This window comes from Plasmodium fragile, assembly GCF_000956335.1.
Source record: "Plasmodium fragile strain nilgiri unplaced genomic scaffold supercont1.2, whole genome shotgun sequence".
NCBI classification, from domain to species: domain Eukaryota; phylum Apicomplexa; class Aconoidasida; order Haemosporida; family Plasmodiidae; genus Plasmodium; species Plasmodium fragile.
In genome coordinates this window covers 453,058-472,092 of record NW_012192582.1, presented here as the reverse complement: position 1 = coordinate 472,092, position 19,035 = coordinate 453,058, and the positions used below count along the sequence as shown (strand labels likewise).

At 37.1% G+C, this 19,035-nt stretch overlaps 4 protein-coding genes across 4 annotated transcripts; 2 read left to right on the top strand and 2 right to left on the bottom strand.

The window, feature by feature from the left end:
- Positions 1-885: 885 nt before the first annotated feature.
- Positions 886-1,518, bottom strand: AK88_00277 (uncharacterized protein; the record flags this gene model as incomplete). Its single annotated transcript, XM_012477928.1, has 1 exon — positions 886-1,518. The coding sequence occupies one exon, from the start codon at positions 1,516-1,518 to the stop codon at positions 886-888; it is 633 nt and encodes a 210-aa protein (XP_012333351.1).
- A 2,267-nt stretch (positions 1,519-3,785) lies between these two features.
- Positions 3,786-7,004, top strand: AK88_00276 (uncharacterized protein; the record flags this gene model as incomplete). The annotated part of the gene is made up of 1 exon (XM_012477927.1): positions 3,786-7,004. The coding sequence occupies one exon, from the start codon at positions 3,786-3,788 to the stop codon at positions 7,002-7,004; it is 3,219 nt and encodes a 1,072-aa protein (XP_012333350.1).
- Positions 7,005-7,506: 502 nt separating this feature from the next.
- AK88_00275 (uncharacterized protein) lies at positions 7,507-9,089 on the top strand (the record flags this gene model as incomplete). Its single annotated transcript, XM_012477926.1, has 6 exons — positions 7,507-7,728; positions 7,874-8,053; positions 8,175-8,377; positions 8,623-8,719; positions 8,850-8,934; positions 9,049-9,089. 6 exons carry the CDS (start codon positions 7,507-7,509, stop codon positions 9,087-9,089), a joined length of 828 nt encoding a protein of 275 aa, XP_012333349.1.
- Positions 9,090-11,383: 2,294 nt separating this feature from the next.
- AK88_00274 (uncharacterized protein) lies at positions 11,384-16,356 on the bottom strand (the record flags this gene model as incomplete). The annotated part of the gene is made up of 9 exons (XM_012477925.1): positions 11,384-11,446; positions 11,756-11,822; positions 11,922-11,977; positions 12,094-12,160; positions 12,265-12,344; positions 12,496-12,566; positions 12,705-12,753; positions 12,922-13,008; positions 13,255-16,356. 9 exons carry the CDS (start codon positions 16,354-16,356, stop codon positions 11,384-11,386), a joined length of 3,642 nt encoding a protein of 1,213 aa, XP_012333348.1.
- Between the last annotated feature and the right edge of the window lie 2,679 nt (positions 16,357-19,035).

Here is a 19,035-nt window from a genome sequence, read left to right as displayed (position 1 = left end):
GGAAGGAAAAAAAGCCTTATTGCAAAGAAAATAGCTTTATCTTCCTTCGCACGAAAGCGAATTCTTAACATTAAAACAAAAGTAAAAATTTTCCAAAAGGAAAAAATGGCCGCTTTTACTATTCTACAGAATAGTGTGTCTAACATTTCGAAAACCGAGAGATAACCTTTGTTTTTTTTTGTGTGTATTTTCACTTATTTTTGCAGCTTCACATTTGATCCCCCAAAATAGAAGCTCTCCGTCGTGCAAATTTCCATTGTGTATGTTTATAGTCCTCTGTGTGCTTCATTTTACAGCCACGTGGCACTTTCGAAAAAATAAGCAATTCCCTGCCGCACCCTCAAAGTGTGATATATTATTCCAATTTGTTATTTTTTATTATTATTTTTTTTTTTTTTTCCTTCTGGATGCTTCAGGGGTTATTTCCCCACCTCTCCTCCATTTGAAGCTATCGAACTGTTGGAACTACTCCCATGTTTTCACGTCCAGTTCAACACACCTTAACATAATCCATATGTTCGACGTATGTAGAAGTCTACATGGGCACAAAAATCGCCTTACCAATTTACGCATGGGGACACATGCCACGCATATATTTCATGAAACCCCCAAGGGTTTGTACAAAATGGAGAAATAATAATTACACATCTACTGCTTAACGCTTATAAATCTTGTTTAGGAAAAAAAAACGTGTAATCAATAACGTTACACTTGTTATTAAAAGGCATAACAGTTTAATACAGAGTAAAAAAAAATAATAATAATAAATAAAATAAACATAAAAAAGAATAAAATAATGTATACCACATAGCACAATTAACACATAAATACAAAATCAAGCGGAATCAAAATTGCCATTGTCATCGTCCCCAAGTAGGACAGCATTCATTGAATTTCGATTTTCTTTTTTTTCTCGGGAACCACATCCTTCTTCGGAATGTCAATTTTTAAAACCCCATCCTTAAAGGTGGCCTTAATATCGTCCTCACACACATTTTCAGGGAGCTGAAACGACCTATAAAATGACGTCTGTGATCTCTCCTTGAGATAATACCTCTGTTCATCATCCCTCGTCTCTTCTGTTTTTTTAAAGTCTCCACTAACTTCCAAATTTCTGTTATATAAATTAATTTGTACATTATCTTTGTTCAACCCAGGAACATCCATTTTTATCTCAATTTCTCTCTCTTTATCAATGACGTCCATGGGTGGCACATTTTTGAGTCCTCCCATTAAAAAACGTTGGGGTTTGGAAAAAAGCATATCGCTGCTTCTGGAATTCCCGAAATCATAATCTAAGAGGGATCTCCTCGTGGGGAAATATCTCGAAAACTCATCATTAAAATAATGAGACCTCAGTGAGTTCATCATTCTGCTCATGTCCTCTTGGTATCTGTCAATTCTTCTCATTTGCTCACTCATGCATTCGAAAAAATTATCGAACATTCCACCTTTATCCATCGCCACCTCATCCTTTCTCTCGTGTGCATCGGACTTGGTTATGTTGTTCATCACCATTTTTGTGCAAACAGAAGTGAGAGAGAGAGAGCGCGAGAAGGGTGTAGAACGCACGCACGTCGCAAAACAAAAATAAATATATATTTATGTGACTTTGTTTTGTTTTTTCTGCTGGTCAGTTGTCCGCGGGTTACTCCACAATATCTACGCTTGTAGAAGGCAAATCGAAAAGTGAGCGAACTGTTTGTGCACGTCGCACGCTGGTATGCAAAAAATAACAATGTGTCAACTCTTTCGAGTCTTACCACATGTGAAAGTTTATAAAACAAAAGGGGGTAAATTCTGAAATAACACAAAGCAAAAAGTGAATCAAGTAAGGAATTAAAAAGAAGGGGAAAAATATTTGACTACGTGAAAACATAACAATTAAAAAAAAAAAAAAAAACCATTGCAATAAATGAATTTATTTTCGCCAATTTTGTTATTAATTTTTTGCCCAAAATTTGCATTTATGCAATTCCACAATTTTCGTGTTTTTTTTTTTATTTATTTTTCCTTCTTCCATGCATGCTTGGAGCGAAAAAGGAAGAAAACACAATTTTTATGTGCAGTGGAAAGTGTTGCCTACCTCAATCCGTGGTCCTTTTCACACATAGGCACCAAATGGCTGTGCCCTTAATGGATACATTCTGAGCATATGTCTCGACTCGCGATCTTCCGTTCTATACGCATGTATTGCCTCCGATTGGCAACCTATTTTTGTGCAATATGATGGGGGGAGGGCCTTTTTTCGCAACATTGCATAAACTGATACATACATATATATTCGTTTTTGTTTGCGTGTCCGCTCGGTGAGTATGTTTTCCCTCACCAAACTGGTCATCAGTTTGTTCTTTTTTAGCTTCCCATCCACATCGCGCTTACTCACGTGTACTTACCCACTTTTTGTATATTAAACATAGCCCCATCATATCCCCATGTGTAGAACACCCCTGGTTGCATGTAAAGTTGATATGCGCCCAGGAAATAAATAATACCTGGAGCGAAAACGGCGTTTTTCGAAATAGTACAATGAGGATATTTTAAAATAAAACGAAAATAATGGGTGTGATGCATTTTTTCGTCCTACACGATCAGGCCATTCATGTAACGTCCTATGTGTTACCCATGTTACGTATTGACCAGTGTATTAAAGGAAAAAAAGAAAAAAGGGAAGGAACGGTGTTATTTTTGTGTCCCCATACTGCAATCAATGTCCTCGTGAGGATGATTGTGTCCCGTATGTGCTAATGTGTGATGATAGAACTGCACGACATCGCAGTAGCGCGATAACACAATCTTTTCCTTTTTTTTTTTTTTTGTTCTACAAAAGGACAACGAGAAAAATTAAAACCGCTAAACTCCCTAGGTCCCCGTGGCAAAATGACCCCAATGAAACATAACACAGGTTTAAGTGCGACAAGTTAATGCGTAAGTCATTATAAATATACACGTGCCATCCCAAAATTGTAAGGAAATGTAATGAATGGCACATTCAAAGAAGTCTCATGGGATAAAATATCCCGCCTCTCTCATTTTTCGCCCTCTACCTCTGCTTTCAAAAAGTATATCCAACAAAGCTGCTCACATAAAGAGAAAAACAAGAAACCAAAAAAAAAAAAAAAAATAAGAACACACACACAACACACGCAGCAGTAAATCCAAAATGACACAAAATTGAAGCATTCAGGTGGATACAAATTGTACCACACGTGCATACTTTTATGGGACTCGTCTCTTTTATTTTTTTTAAATTCCACTGGTGACTTTGTCGTGTATGGAAAGTTACAATTCCGTGGCGGTTTAAGAATTTTTCCCGCTGCACGAAAAGTTTAAAATTTTCAACGTAAAAATGTACTAATTTGAAAGCTGGGCACAGGATCACATCTACTTTGCGTCCCACGCAGCCGCTCTTTAGAATGAATAATTAAAGAGTGACGTGGAGTACCCCTGCTTTTATGCCTCCCCAAATGTAACATCCTCTTTTATAAAAAGAAATCACCCCATTATGTGTAATACCCAAGCCACGTATATAATATTGCAAACATGTAATGTCCCCGCGCAAACCCCCATTTTGTGTATTCAAAAAAGAAAGATGTTTCAACAGGGAGGGAAACGCAAGGGGCATCCTTACCGCGGATAAATTATATGCCTAATTTGTTCTCCACTAAAATGATTCTATAGGGACACACACATTCATTACTACCAAAAGGGAATGCACTCATACGGTCACCTGTACTTGTACCGCCAATGCAAAATCCATTGGTACCCTCATCCAGAGCAGTAACATGAATAGCACATTCTCATTATGGCTAAAATGGGCACTCCTACTAATAAGCACACTGATAAGTAATGGCGCAAAAATACATACTAAGAGAAAAAAAATTATGTTCCCCTCTTTTACACAAAATGGTTGGTCGACAAGAGGTAGAGACAATCACTTTGCTTTACACACGTTGGTGCACACACGCAAAAATGCCTTTCATTTGTTCAAAAAGAAAGACACCCAGTTGACATTATCCCAGGAGGATAACATAGGTAAAGAAAATGGCTCCTTAAATTGCCTAAACGAATTGATAGAATCCGTGTTACATAAGAAATATGAATATAAGGACAGCCTCCAGGAGCCCATTTTTACCATCTCCCATTTGGCTAGCCATTTTATGAACAACTCAGTAAATTTACAAAATGTAGAATTTGATGAACAAAACAGGGATGAATATACCTATGAGAAAAATAGAATTGGCGATTTTCTCGCAGATAACAACATACAGGTTGGTAACAATTTGGGACAGCTTCCGCACATCGGTACGAATGTTCCACCGAATAAAGATCCATCCAGTGAGAGCATCAAAAGGGACACCATTCATGACAGCCAAAGTAGTGGTAACGAAAATGACCTCAATCATGAAAACAAAATCCTCTGTTTGACGGCGAAAAATAAAATTAAGAAGGAAGGGGTCATATGCAGCATACCCAGCTCGTATATAATTCACTTTGACTACATCGTTAAGCAAATTCGGAAATACGTGGACCTTTTTTCCAGCACTTATAACGTAAACTATATAAAATACATTTTTAAAAACAACATGGAAGATGAGATAAAAAAACTAACACCCCTTACCATCTTACTGTATGACATTTATAAAAGGCACGTCCACTTTTTATCTTTCCTGAAGTCACCACATATCTTTTTAAAATTCTGGGACGTGAAATTAACATTGATAATAACATATCTTCACTTCGTTTCTAAATATATAACTATTCTGCTTCATGCATATAATTTTAACAACACTTTTTTTGTTCTCCTGGGGAATTATTTCTTCAACGGGGAGAAGCAAAATGGGATAACTGGCAAAGATGCGATGCACACGGAGGGCCAAAACAATGATGACCCAAATGACGCACCAAAGGATAGCCTCCCTTGTAACGCTAACACAGAAGAGAAACTACGCCATCCACACCACACACACATAGACCAAACAAAGTGCACTCTTACCCAAAAAACAAATGACACACTTAAAGAGAAGACCAATTTTTTCTTCTATAAAAATTACGAACATTACATCAACTATATTGTTAATAAGAAACAGCTGTCCCATTTGCCTCTACTCTTCTCAGACTCCTCTTTTCATCTTTTCAATAACATGAATATGAAAAATATAATTTATTTTAGGAGGCACATGCTTCACGACATATTAAATTTAATTAAAGAGGACGAACATGGCGACTCCAACTTTTTATTCATTGACAAAAATTCTATACACAGAATTTTATTCACTAATAATAAGTATTACCAATCCATTGAGAAATTCCTAACCTGTGCTGACAACCCCCCTTGGGATGAGAAACGAGAATCTCGCCACGACACTTCTCTTGACCGTACGGCAGATATTAACAGGTTGTATCACTTCGCTTTGCTCGTGGAGGAGGGCAACTCAAATGGACAAGGCACAAACCCAAACGGGGTACCAACGCCCAGCAAAGTAACTGAATCCCTGGACGAGGCTATCCATTCCATTGTGTACAAAGAATCTCTATTCGAATCGTTCGACCATTTCGTCAATTACAACTTCCTGATGCGAATATATTCGTACGTCTCCTCACATGTCATAAAAGTGAAGGGCAACGTAACTCTAAATGGGGATAATACAACAGAGGGGGGGGATAAAATAAAACACAGCCAAAATAACCCAAACCACAGCGACGAATATCAACTGAAGGATAACGTCCTAAGCAGCAACGTCAAAATGGAAAATGTGGAGAAAGCAATCCATCAGCTCACCGTAGAGGAATGCGCAAAGCATGATTTTAACCAGTATGAGAAAGCCGAAAGGGAGGAAGAAAACAAATACATGTGTCTAATACCAATCATAGACATCTGTAACCATAGCAATTTCGCCACCAACTGTGTTATCAAAAAGGAAATGAAAAAAAGACCAGAAGATAAGTTTCATATGGTGGGAGATTTCAAGATGGATTCCCATTCTGGGGATGGCCCCAATGGAGAGAACAAAATGAAGGACATTTCTAACGAGACCAACATGGAGTATATGTCAAAAGAAGCTGATAATCAGGAAGAGGAACTACCAATTTGTAATTTAGATAATGTCCAATTAATCAGCTCGAAGGATATAGACAAAGGAGATGAAATCACCATAAGTTACGGCAACCTGAGCAATGACCTTCTACTCTTAGAATACGGATTTGTTGATAAGCAAAGCACAAAAGTGTACTTCCATTTTGATGTGAAAATTGTAAGAGAAATAATTATACAAATATTAGGGTTTGATATGTTACCCCTAACCATGTTAGAAAGTCTACCACAGGTTAAGGTGAATTTATTTAAACAGCTTAATGTTATCCAGAACAATGAGAATATGTATGAACGATTTGATATAAACAATATGGAGAGCGCAAAAATTATAAGAAAAAAAAAGGAAATACTAAACGATTACGTAAGAAAAAATAAATATTTCAACGAGTACAACATCTTTACCCTGAAAGATCGCATTAACAAATTTTACATCGAAGAAAAACTCCAACATTCGCATAAGAAAAATTATCTCTACATAGGCACAGAATTTATTGTAGACCCGATCCTACTTGCCTCAATCCGAGTTATCATATATGACGACTTAAACCACCTCGCCAAGGTAAAGGTAACAGACTTGATGAAATGGGAACATCACTTATCACCTCTATCCGAAGTAGTCATGTTGCAAATTTTAATCAAATTAATCGATGAAATTATATATGAACAATTCTACCATATCAATTATGAAGAAATATTAAAGAAGGGAAAGCTACCATACGCCGATTTGAAATTTTTACAGAATAAATTTCTCCAAAAAGATTTATTCAACTCGGAGAAATACATAGACGTATCGCACAGTAACAACTTTAAAATCGTTATTTATAATATTATGAAGCTGAAGGAGTTGCAAAATGCGAAGAAAAAACTTACAGAAAAGTTGAAGCACATGAAGGAACTCATAAAGATCTAATTGTGAAGGTTTATACGGAGTAAATAATCATACAACAAAAAAAAAAAAAAAAAAAAAAATGGACGAATAAGTGCCGTGTCGATGTGTAAGGCTTCTTGGCTATTCGCAACATGTGTAATATACCCACCGTGTGCGCTACACGCTTGGCGCTACTCTATTATACATTTTGCCCGAGGCACAAAAATTTAAAAACTATACTCTTGGGAACAAACCTGTCGTATTTATGGGGCTGTCCCACACTGATCCCCTTTGACTGTGTTTTAAATACCACCCTTTAACAATTTTTCTTTTCTACCAAGTGTATTTTTTTTTTTTTGTGTACCTCATTGATGGGGAAAGGATTTCCCCGTGATAGTTGTTAACATCATGCAGATATGAGAATTTTCACACATTCGTTCGATTTATAGCATTAACTTTGCTTCTTGCTTTTTTTGGCTTTTTTTTTTTTTTAGTTTCCCCATTTTTTCTCCTTTTTTGTTGTGCAAACTTCCCCCTGCAAACCATGATAAATGACATTATTTTAATCAATAGGGAACATATAAAAACCCCAAGCGAAGAAAAAAATGTCGCAAAGGATGACGAAACGAAATTGAGAATATACGGCTGTCAGTTGATACAAGAGGCTGGTATCATTTTAAAGCGGAAAGCTGTGACATTGGCCACTGCCCAAGTTTTGTTCCACCGCTTTTACTTTAAAAAATCCTTTACCGATTTTGACGTGAAGGTTAAGTTTTTCCCCCAAGTGGGTCCCCACTTACATTATATACATGTGCCATAGGAACAAGCAACTCGTTTGTTTCTACACACAAGTAGCAATATCGGTTATGCCCCACACCTGTCCATGCGGACAAACCTTCTTTCCGTTGCAGATCATCGCGCCCTCATCGCTATACTTAGCCTGCAAGTTGGAAGAAGACTTTTGCCGTGTGTACAAAATAATCAGCGCCTTTTATTTCCTGTACAAATATGAGGAGTTAAAAAGCAGACATTACTATTTCAACGTCAAAAACGTCAAGGTGGAGCATTTCAGGATAGACACAGAATCGGCGGTAAGGCCATGCGCATTGGATATGTGTGTGTGCACAAGGAAGATGCTTAGCTGTGGAAATACATAACTGAACAACTGCTTAGCTATTCAAATGCCTATCTACGCGTTATCCCCGTTCATAGGAATACAAAGACATGAAAGTCGAAATTTTCACATACGAACTTTTGATTTTAAAAGAGATGGGATTCTTGGTTCACAAAATAAATCAACATCCCCACTTATTCCTCCTTCCCTACGTACATTCCCTTTTTAACAATTTAAATAAATTTGATGAGCACTTGACCAAAAAACTGGCCCAATATTCGTGGGGCTTCTTAAATGACAGGTTAAAGGGTTTTTTCCGTTATGCCTTCTCTTTTTGAAGAAGACAAACATAACACACTGTATTTGTTCATCCCTTCTTACCCCTCTCCATTTTTATATTGTGACACCTGCCTTGTTCTATGCATAGCATTACCTTGCTAGCATATAGGCGTGTACATCGCACAGATTTGTTGCTCCCTACATTACTTCATTTAACATGACTCTACCTTTTTCGTACATCATTATTTCCCTTTTACATCCCTGCAGCATGCGCACAACCCTGTGCTGCGAATACCAACCACGCTGTATCGCAGTCGCTAGTATTTTCCTGGCCGCACACAAATTGAACATTCCGCTAATTCGGGTACGTTGCGACGTTAACCACACATGAGGGGGTGTTTTTCATGAAGGTGCTTGCACATACATGCGTTTGCCTAATCTCACGCAGCTGGCAATCCAGATGTTACATCCTCCACACCACTTTTTCTCTTCAGAGTACCAACTGGTTCGAACTATTTGACGTTGCATATGAAGACATAAAAAAAATATGCATCAAAATTTTGCAGCTCTACAAAATAGGTACTGCCCCTGACATGCACACGTGCTTATTCATTAGTAGTTGAAGTATGCACCATTTTCCCACCATGTACCCTTTTTCATATATCTCCCACCCCCCCTTCACGCCTCTAACAGGACATTGCCATTATATAGACGTTTTGAAAAAGGAAAAATAGGCATAACACATTTGGATTGACGTGCAAAAGTACGAAGTGTTTTTAAAATCCTACGGAGGAGAACATAACCGTGTATGTACATGCACATGTGCACGATTGCGTTCCATTTTTTTTTTTTTTCTTTTTCGTACCCCTCCACTTATTTGTTTTTGTTTTTTTCTCATTTTGCATTTTTCCTGTTCTTTTTTTTTTTTTTTTTTTTTTGCCAACATGGGTTACTCATAATAATACGAAAAATAATAATGCGCATCCTTTTCCGTTTATTTTAGTCTTCTCCGACACACCTCATCCTTATGGACATTTGAACATCACATGTTATTAATTTGGCTTAAGAGGTGGTGTAGTTTCATAAATATGCAATTCTAATTCGTGCTGGGTGTGCCTCGCAGGAGGAGCAGGTACGTACGAATATACATTCAAATATATATTCAAGTATACACACCTTGCACAACGTGTGGCCACCAAATGATCTCAAGAACAATTACACAAAAGTTCGAGCCGTGGGTGCAAGGCCATTACCCCTCTGCCCTTTTTGAGTACAATTTATAAACCATTTTGTGAAAATTTTTTTCGTCAGTTTTCCAAGTTTACTTCATCTTGAACTCACGCTCAACTGAGCAATATTTGAGTTCAACGATTCTACTCAGGACTCGTGAGCACATCGTATTTTTACAATTCATCATTCGTAAAAAAATTTTCTTTCAGTGGTTTACTAAATTGATTTCGAAAAGGGGGGCCTTCCAGTTGGTTGGCTTGCGTGAAAAGGGGGTAGGGCTACGAAAGCAATAGCTGCGCTGCGCATAAGATATTGGCATAGTTGGGCATGTTTCTTGCGTCGAATATTTACGTACAGATAAATGCATACCTAAATTCGTACATATAAAAGGAATGTACATTTGCTATTTTTCCTGTATGGGGAAATACATTACAGTTACTACTATATATTATCCCCCTTGCCTGCGAAGGAACTTTTCTTAACTGTCGCCATTTACGAACGAATAAAAGTGTGGCCCTACATTTTTTGGCCACACAAAATGTAAGTACCAATCAGAGCATTAACGTTGAAAAACCTCTAAACTGTGCGGCATCAAACATGGCATAAAACAAAAAAATATGCTTATGAGAAAAATGTTTACAAATGTATGCGAAGTGCGCGCCAAGATGAGAAAAGAAAAAGCAGTAAAAATTATTCATATTCCTGCTGATCTTCCTCAGAATGAATAAAAATGTAAAATTATTTTTTTTTTGAAATTGTTTTAAAAAAGTGCACTTATCGATTTTATGCTTTTTATTCAATTTATGCAAATTTTTTTTTTTTTTTTTATCCATATAAGTATATATGTATATATATATGTTTTTGTTTTTTTTTCGCTATCATGGCCGCCGCTCAAAATTTGAAAAGTAAAAAAAAATTGCCACTATATTTTCGACATCCTGCAGCTAGCTAATCCCGTCTAGGTTAAAAAGGCCAATTGGCTAGTTTTACGCAAATGTGAAAAGATGAAGGGCTGGGTGGGTTATTAATTTCCAAAAAACAGTAACAAATGGTAGCTAGCCATTTACTCAAAAAGAATACTTTCATATGCATATATGAGTTTTTTTTTTTTTTTTTTTTTAAAGAAAACATACGCATTTTTGTCATAACCCTCTACGAGTGTGAAAGAATAAGAGAAGGGGGCTAGGGAAGATACATATAATAATAATGGGTGGCAAATTTACACGGTTTTTTAAAAGATGTCCAGCCTAGTATTCGTGCAGTGGGGAAAATCCTTCCACTTTAACTTAATGTGGGCCTATTTTATATAAGCTCTTCCACATGTAGGAATGTTTTAGAGCTCAACAATTTTTCTACACCACTAAGTGGAAATACGATTAGCAAACGCTGTATGCGTATGTGGATTATATGGGTTTGTGATGTACATGTCCACATGTTCGTCCCGGCCCTACCAAAATTGTGTACGCACGTTAGAGAAGGAAAATTTTCTGCTAACATGGCGTACAGCTATAGGCCAAAACGTTTGCACATGAATAATATGTACGTACGGATCATGTCGGAAATTAAAAATTTATAAACGGAAATAAGAACAACACATAAAAACGTCAAAATGTTACAATATAGCCTTTGCGCTTTAAACAGGTTCGAAAATATATTAAAGTGGTAAAAACTGAATTGTGCAAAAATGGCAAAAAAGAATAATAAAACAACAAAAAAATGGAAAAACCGCATATCTTATTGTCAAATGTTGTGTAACTTGGGCGGTACAAAGGGGTCATAACTTCATTGTAGGAATGTTTTAAAATTTTCTTTTTTTCTTCTTTTTCTTGTTATACTTTCTCAGTTCACGTATAACTGATTTCTGAAAGGAGAGAATTAACAAAGAAAAAAATATATAAAAAAGAGGAATAAAAGAAGAAAAAAGTTCTAAGCGAAGAGGTTAGGGAGGGAGCCGCCCACCAAAAACATAACATTTCGCTTAATGTGTAAAATTGATGGATGAAGCCCCGACGTATAGGTGCCTAATCCGAAATGTAGTCACAACAGTATAAACAAATTTGCATATACACTTTTGTCCAAACTTATGTTGTGTATATATCTGGATGTACAACACACATTATGTAACCAAAGGGGCGTGTCCCCCTTTTCATTCTTTTTCTTTCTTTCTTACCTTCTTTGACAATTTTTTTAAAAAGGGGATTAATTTGTAAAGCTCCTTATCAGTTGGGTCGTCAAACCTAAGGGGAAAGGAAGTCACCAGGGTGCGTTTTGCAAATATATTAAAAATATGTAGTTACCATGTGAATGCGCAAAATGGACACACGAATGCATCGTACCAGCTTTTGATTAAGATGCAGTTGTCTTCGCAAAATTTATGGACGAAGGTCGAATTCTGAAAGGGGGATGTGACAGGAGGAGGAGGTGGTAGTGAAGAAGCGCATTTTATGTTGCCTATTCCAAAATGGATATTCGCACACATTCCTTCACTTAACCCATTTTTGTTCATACATCAATGATAACGACTTTGTTTAAGTCCCGTCCCAATATTCTTAAATCCTTCACATAGTTATTATTCCTAAAAAGTGTTTGCAAAGGAAAATTGATTTTTATTTTTCTGCCGCTGTGCTCGTCGAGCTTACAACATATAAAATGTTCCGTTATGAAATCAAATGTGCATACCAAAAGGTACAGGATTCCCTAAACAGTCGGTAAGCACAGATGTTGTCCTTGTCCAACTGGTCGATAACAGCGTTTGCATACTGAGTTGGAAAAACGGGGGGAACATAAATTTTTAAGAGGGGAAAAAAGTTGTTGCGTTCTAAGCAATGTAAAATGAGCAAGTCTTCTCCGCTTGCTCTTTTGTCTATTGGCTCCTTTGCTCTCTCTTTCTTTTGTTTTCTTTGTTTTTACCTTGGGTAAGCTAGCTGTGAAAATGACCACTTCGTAATATTTCGATATTTCCTTAAAAAAATGCTCCACGCCTTTTCACAAAAAAGGGAAAATAAAAGGTACATAAGAAATTCTTACTATGTCTTTACTGCGGGTCTTACGTGAAGACTCGTTCTGCGGCTACATTTCTTAATTATAGTTCTTCTTCTTTTTTTTTTTTTTAATCTTACCTGGTCTCTTATTCACATAAATTACGCAGCGTGCGTCACCCATTTCGATCTGGAAGGAAGTGCACATAAAGAAATAAGCGAGCGCGCAGACGGGCAAAATGGCACACATGTAAATATGTATACCACATATTCATGTTATATATGTAGCCACTCGCGAACAGAAAAATGACCCCACCACACACACACACCCCTTTTTATAACCCTTTTGGGCACTTACGGGAATCCTGAAAGAATTGTACCTCTCATCCCGTAACGTGCTATGAACAAGAGTCTCGTCTAGGTCCAGCACGATGGTCTTCCTCCCCTTGAGAAAAATATAAAAAAAGAGATATGATATAACGTTATATGATGCCATTCCGCGCAGTGTAACTGTCGACTAACAACCAGGTGAATAAAACAAACGACTCAATGGATGAAATTCAAAAATCGCGATACGCAAATTTAAGATACTTCATCACTCTGCAGCGCATTTGTAACAGAGCTTCGCTCATAACCAAAGGGACGAGCGATGGCGTAAAAAATAGACAATTTCCCCACTTCAGCAACTTACCCTTTCTTGTTCCCTCTGTTCTCCTAACAAAAATTCCTGCGTTTGGTAATTTTCGCAATGGCTATTTGCTTCCTTTTCATTGCTGCTTTTGTCCATCATTTTCTTCGAGCTATATATGTTTAGCAACCGTAGACTTTTCAATTTTTTTATTTTTTTTTTCCTTTTTAAATGAAACTTCTTTTTTCTAATGACTTTATTGGATCCATTTTCTGTGGTGCGGGAGACCAATGTGCTGGTCCTCTTTCTATGATGGAAAAAGAGGAAGGATCTAAGCTTCATAAAATACGATCGAAAATTTCTTTTCTTCCTTTTTAACCCATTTATTTTTCGTTCCATTTTGGTGTCTTCATTTTTCTGCTCATAAGGACTGTCATAATTCCTTTCCTTGGATACGCTGGTTATTAAATCCTTCATCAGTAATTTCTGTTTATCGTATGCCATGTCCTGGTTACACTTTTCATCCTCATTGACCGCATTCGTGTAATTATGCGAACGGTCCGTGTTGCTACACTGTTCGCAAATTTGGCTGTCTTCATCAGTGCTTCCATTTGCACGGGGATCACCTTCACGTGCATTCAAAACCCGCATTAAAACATCCGTGTCTGTGCTTACATCCTCCATAAGCGTTATTCTTTTTTCATCCATAGGTGTGTGATCCTCACGTTTCTTTTTCGTGTCGTCCACTTCTACTGGATACGCAGAAAGGACTTCTTCTTCCACTTTTATCTTTTTCGCGGGTATTTTTTTATTGACCATGCTACTATTATAAGCGTGATTTAAACCACTAACCATTGCTAAGCCCCCAAATTTGCTTATAGAGTCATTCGGTGATGCAAACCTGTGTGGGGGAAATTTGTTCGATGCACTGCTCACTCGCGTGTTTATCTTTTCGCTTTTCATTTTTGTACTCTCTTCTTGTGTGGACAAATTAAATATCTCATTTTTATTAATAAAATTTTTTATCCTCATTTTATTTTTTTCAAAAAAGAAGAGTTTCTTTTTGCTACATTTTTCTTCCTTTTTGTTATTCGGTCTGTTAATTGTGTCCTCGATTATTGATGTGTGTTGGGAGGATGCCGGCATGGTGTTTATATTCTTCACGTGTATACCCTCACCGGGTGGCTCTCCCCCCCTGTTTGTCTTCCCCTTTTGTTCGCACCAGGGATGAAAAGTATCCTCCCCTTGCTTCCCCATTTTTTCACTAACGTTTTTACAAACTTGGTCAGTCTCATAACCACAATTCGTCTGTGGAACTGCGATTGGGTCACATTTCTCCAATTCTGCAACAACTTTGATGGTACGTCTAACTTTACCTTGATGTTCCTCATTGGATATATTAACCTTCGCAAGAACCTCTGGGGGATCATCATTTTTGTTCTGTTGTACACAGAGAGCCCATGTCTTCCACAACTGAGTCTCATGTGCAGGGTGATCCTTAACGTGGTTGCGCGTTCTGCTTTGTTTCACGTCCACTTTGCACTTTTCATTGTATTGCATAATTTGCCTCACACGATATTCATCCCTATCAGTGTGGTCCTTCCGACCCTTGTGCCCACTTTCCACCGTCTTAGCATTTTCCTCCTTCCCCTTCTTCGTCGTTCTACGCACAAACGGTGCAGTTATTTTCTTATTGCTACTGCAGATGTGCACCCCCTTCATCTTCATTTTGTCCATTTTATCTTCCTTCATCGAATTTTTACAAAAAATAAAGTTGGCATTGTTTTCCCTCATAAAATCTCCCATGTGTTCTTCATTTCTACGATGGGATGCAACATCCTTTTTATCCTCTAACGAGAGTCTCTTCTCTTTCCCTCCGATAGCACAATGTTTTATATTCATGTCTGATGCGCAATATTCAAATGTAGCGCCATGGTCACTTTGATGCAAGACCTGTTTGTGAAATTTGTCTCCATACGAGATTGTACCACTAGTTCTTTTGAGCCTGCTAAGTTTTGTTATTTGCTTTGGCTTGAATGGCCTATCTCTTTCGATGTTTAAAAGAAGGAGATTATTCATTCTGTTTTTTTTGTCCTTTAAAATTTTCTCCAAATAATTTACGCTTTTACTTTCATCCTCATACTTTACAGCATAAGTTTTTTTCGTGTTATCATTTAGGGAATTATCTAAAATGTATTTGTGTTCCTTTTTATCATTTGTCAACATATCATAATTACACTTGAGGTGGTTTTCTTCCTTTTTCATTCTGTTATTTTTGGGGGAGTGCTCACTAAAGGCTTTGCCGTTCCTTCTGCCTGTTCTTCTTCCTTTTCCGTTTAGCTTGGCTGTACAAGAAATCGTAACAATTTTGTTTTCGTCTCTTCTATATTCCTTCGCACTTTCCTCCGCTTCGCCCTCCCCCCTTGGGGATATCACACACCCCTGAGCTGGAGGACATTCGCCTGTTACACTTTGTCCCAGGTTGTCTGCTCCCTCCTTTGAATCGCAAAAAAAATTCTCATCCTTCCTTTTTATTTTCAAAAATAAGTTTTTAAAATTTTTTACTTTTTCAGCTGAACATAGAATCTTTTTGGAAGAATTTCTCAATAGACGTACAAAATAGTCCTTCCTAAAACGTGTGTTGTCATTTTTTGTTGTCCCCACGCTTTTACCATTCGGAGTAAGATGAATAGGGTTTCGATTCGCCAACTTATATTTCTGTTCGCCTAACTCGTTAATAACATTTTTGTTGTTTTCCCTACTTTGCACGCTTTTGGCGTCTGCCTCTTTGATGGTCCCCCCATGAGCAGCATTTCTTTCTTCACATATATAATGACAACTGAGGAAGGAATCGGGGGATCCCAATTTGCACACGCCAGTCTTGTTATGACTTGAAACCAAACTGAGTATCCCATCATAATTTTCGTTCTCTCCTTGTCCCTTTTTGAGTAATTTTTTCTCTTGTTCCCCATTCATCAGCTCCTTTTCGCTCTTCTTATAATTCGTTTTCTTCAGCAAGCAGTAGACATCCTTATTCTTGTCATCGTTTAGTAAAAAATATTTCGGTACTACCTGATACTCCACTTTTTCCATTAATGTATTGTGTTCTAACTTTAGAATGATGTTTTCTCCCTCTTTCTTGGGCTTTCGTCTCAAGTTCTGCATTTCTCGCCTTGGTTTGTTTTTCCTTTAATTGTCTTTTTCCGCCCTCTAACAGATAGCTACCTTCGTTCAACTGTTCGTTCGACAGTTACTCCTCCAGTAAGAATATTATTTTTTTTTTTTTTCACCCCTTTTTGCAAATATATACATTATAACGCTGAAGGTAGAGGATGGCCCTCGTTTGCATCTACCCCTGCGTGCATAAGCACCAGATCAATTTCCATAAGGGTTCTTTACTTGGCTATACTCGAAAGCGTGAGTTTTAGTAGCCCAAGAAAGGGAACACACACATTAAAATGGCAAGGTTAAGAAAGTATACACCTGTGTATTAGCAGCACTTCATGGCGCTTTTATGTTTGCCCCCGTTTCAGAACCAATCTTCAGTATACATACAATTTGCAGATATACTGAAAAAAATGTAACATGTGTTTTTGTAGGTTCCTTTATTTCGCTCGACCTTCTTATTAGAAGGCAAAACGTACATATAACTACAATTGGAGGTGTGATGTCTCGACGGAACTATAGTTTCCTGAAGAGTCTGCCTCCGTGAATTGCTCCCATGTGCCTTTAAACCAAATCAAGGGGTCTTTGTAGAGCTGTCCTCAACTGGGCAGTATTTTTATTTCCTGACTGTTCTTCAATCCTGTGAGATATGTACACCTACGTCGTCCTGCTCCAATCTACTTAATTTTACTGTGTGTTGTGTTGCTTATTACATTTCCCTCCTTTTAAACAAAATATGGGATATAAAAAATTTTTCTCTTCAGTTGTTAAATCAAATGAGGGTTCCCCCATGCCTACGGTAAACAAGGGTATCCCTTTTATGAGGATTAATCGTACATTTAATGGTACATACAAAAAAAAACATAATTGTTCACAAATGTTACGAAATTTTGCGGAAAATAGGAACAAAAAAAATTTGCTAGATTTGTACTACATAGACGAATGTTGCATAGAACAAATAAAAAATTAAATAAGTTAAAGTACAAAACCCTAGCTTCTAATAAACGAATGGAAATGCAACAAAAGCGTAAAACCCCAAAACATTTTTAATTCTTAAAATCCCCTTGGAAAAAAAAAAAAAAAAAAAAAAAAAAAAGTCCACTACAAAAGAATTTGCTGCTAAATCAAACTGTTTTATGTCTATACTTGTTGTATCTTTTTTTTTCTTCTTAATTTTTACGTAATCATTTCTTCTTATGAAATGAGCGTGGTATGTGTAAAAATGGAAATTCTTAAATTTTGTGCATATTTTTAAATTTCTGCAATTTGAGCAAATTTTCAAAGTATATGCAACTTCAAGGTACCACTCCATAACACGCGAAGCGTCTGCATGTACATAACATGGACAGCCCACGCACATAAAAACGTACAGAAAAATTAAGCATATGTAAGTGTATAAATATAAATGTTCCTATCAGCAAAGACTGTGATAACCTCCTTCCGAGCGCGTAAAAAGTTTGGAGTGCTCTTGTCTGGGGCGTGCATTTTCCCTCGAGGAAATCACTAGCCAATACGAATATTCCTGCATGTGTAGGTAGAGTGAGAACAGACACGCATGCTTGGCCATACGAATGCATGTATACCTTCACATGTCCATTTGCATATTCGCAATGCTGCCGACGTGAGGTCAATATCGCAGTGACAACACCGCACGTGAAACAAGTTATTGCCGACGTGCCTAATAAAGGGGCGCACGTAAAATATGTATGCAGGAACAGATAGCTCTTTGCGTGGCGGAACTATGTTTTCAAAATTTTTCGAAGTTTATGTTTTTCCGCGTGAAGCAATATATGAACAACGGCAGAAACGCAAATGGTTTCGTGAACGTGTGCAAGCGGCTCAACGATATGTCTGTGCAACGATTTTGCAAAAGGGCGCACACAGGTATGCATTATATACATATATATTTATATGTACTATGCGCACAAGCGAAGTATGCTTAACGCGCGAGTTGTGTACAGAAATTCGCATTACTGTGTTCACCACAGTGTTCACCATTCCTTAATTTCCCACGAATTTTTTCATTCCGCTTCAACGCAAAAAAGGATGATAAAAGACGCCTATCGTTCCTTCCCCTTAAAAAGGACGTCTACAAACTCATTTCATGCAAAGCAGATGGAGGAAATTTTTGCACAAATGCGCGATTAAATAAATGGCACTTTTAAACCGTCCTTTTGTGAGCCATGACAAATGTAGTGACTCAAGAATAAACACATTGGAAGGAAAATACTTTACCAAAATGAATAAACAAAAATTTCCTTAAAAAAAGTACGATACATTTTCACACAGTCACTCCTGGAAATAAATCACATGGACAAAAAATAAAATTATAAAGAAAAAGGAACCTCAACTATTTCGTAAAAACAAATAACGATTTTTTTTTTCTTTTTTTATTTTCCCCATTTCCTTTTCCCTTCTGTATGTTTGAATTCACATTTGCTGAGCAAAAATGACAATACAACAAAATTCCCTGTCCCACAAATAGGGCCATTTCAACAGTCTATATATTCTTATAAACATTTTTGTGTCTTTTTCTGAGAGAAAGCGCGAAATTTTCATACAGTGACATGCGTCATGGATATATGGAACACCTTTTCTGTCGTATATTAAAAATTGCATTCGTGTTAAAATGACGTAGGATCGCGATTATTCATAAACACCTGCTGGTTCATTTTCTGC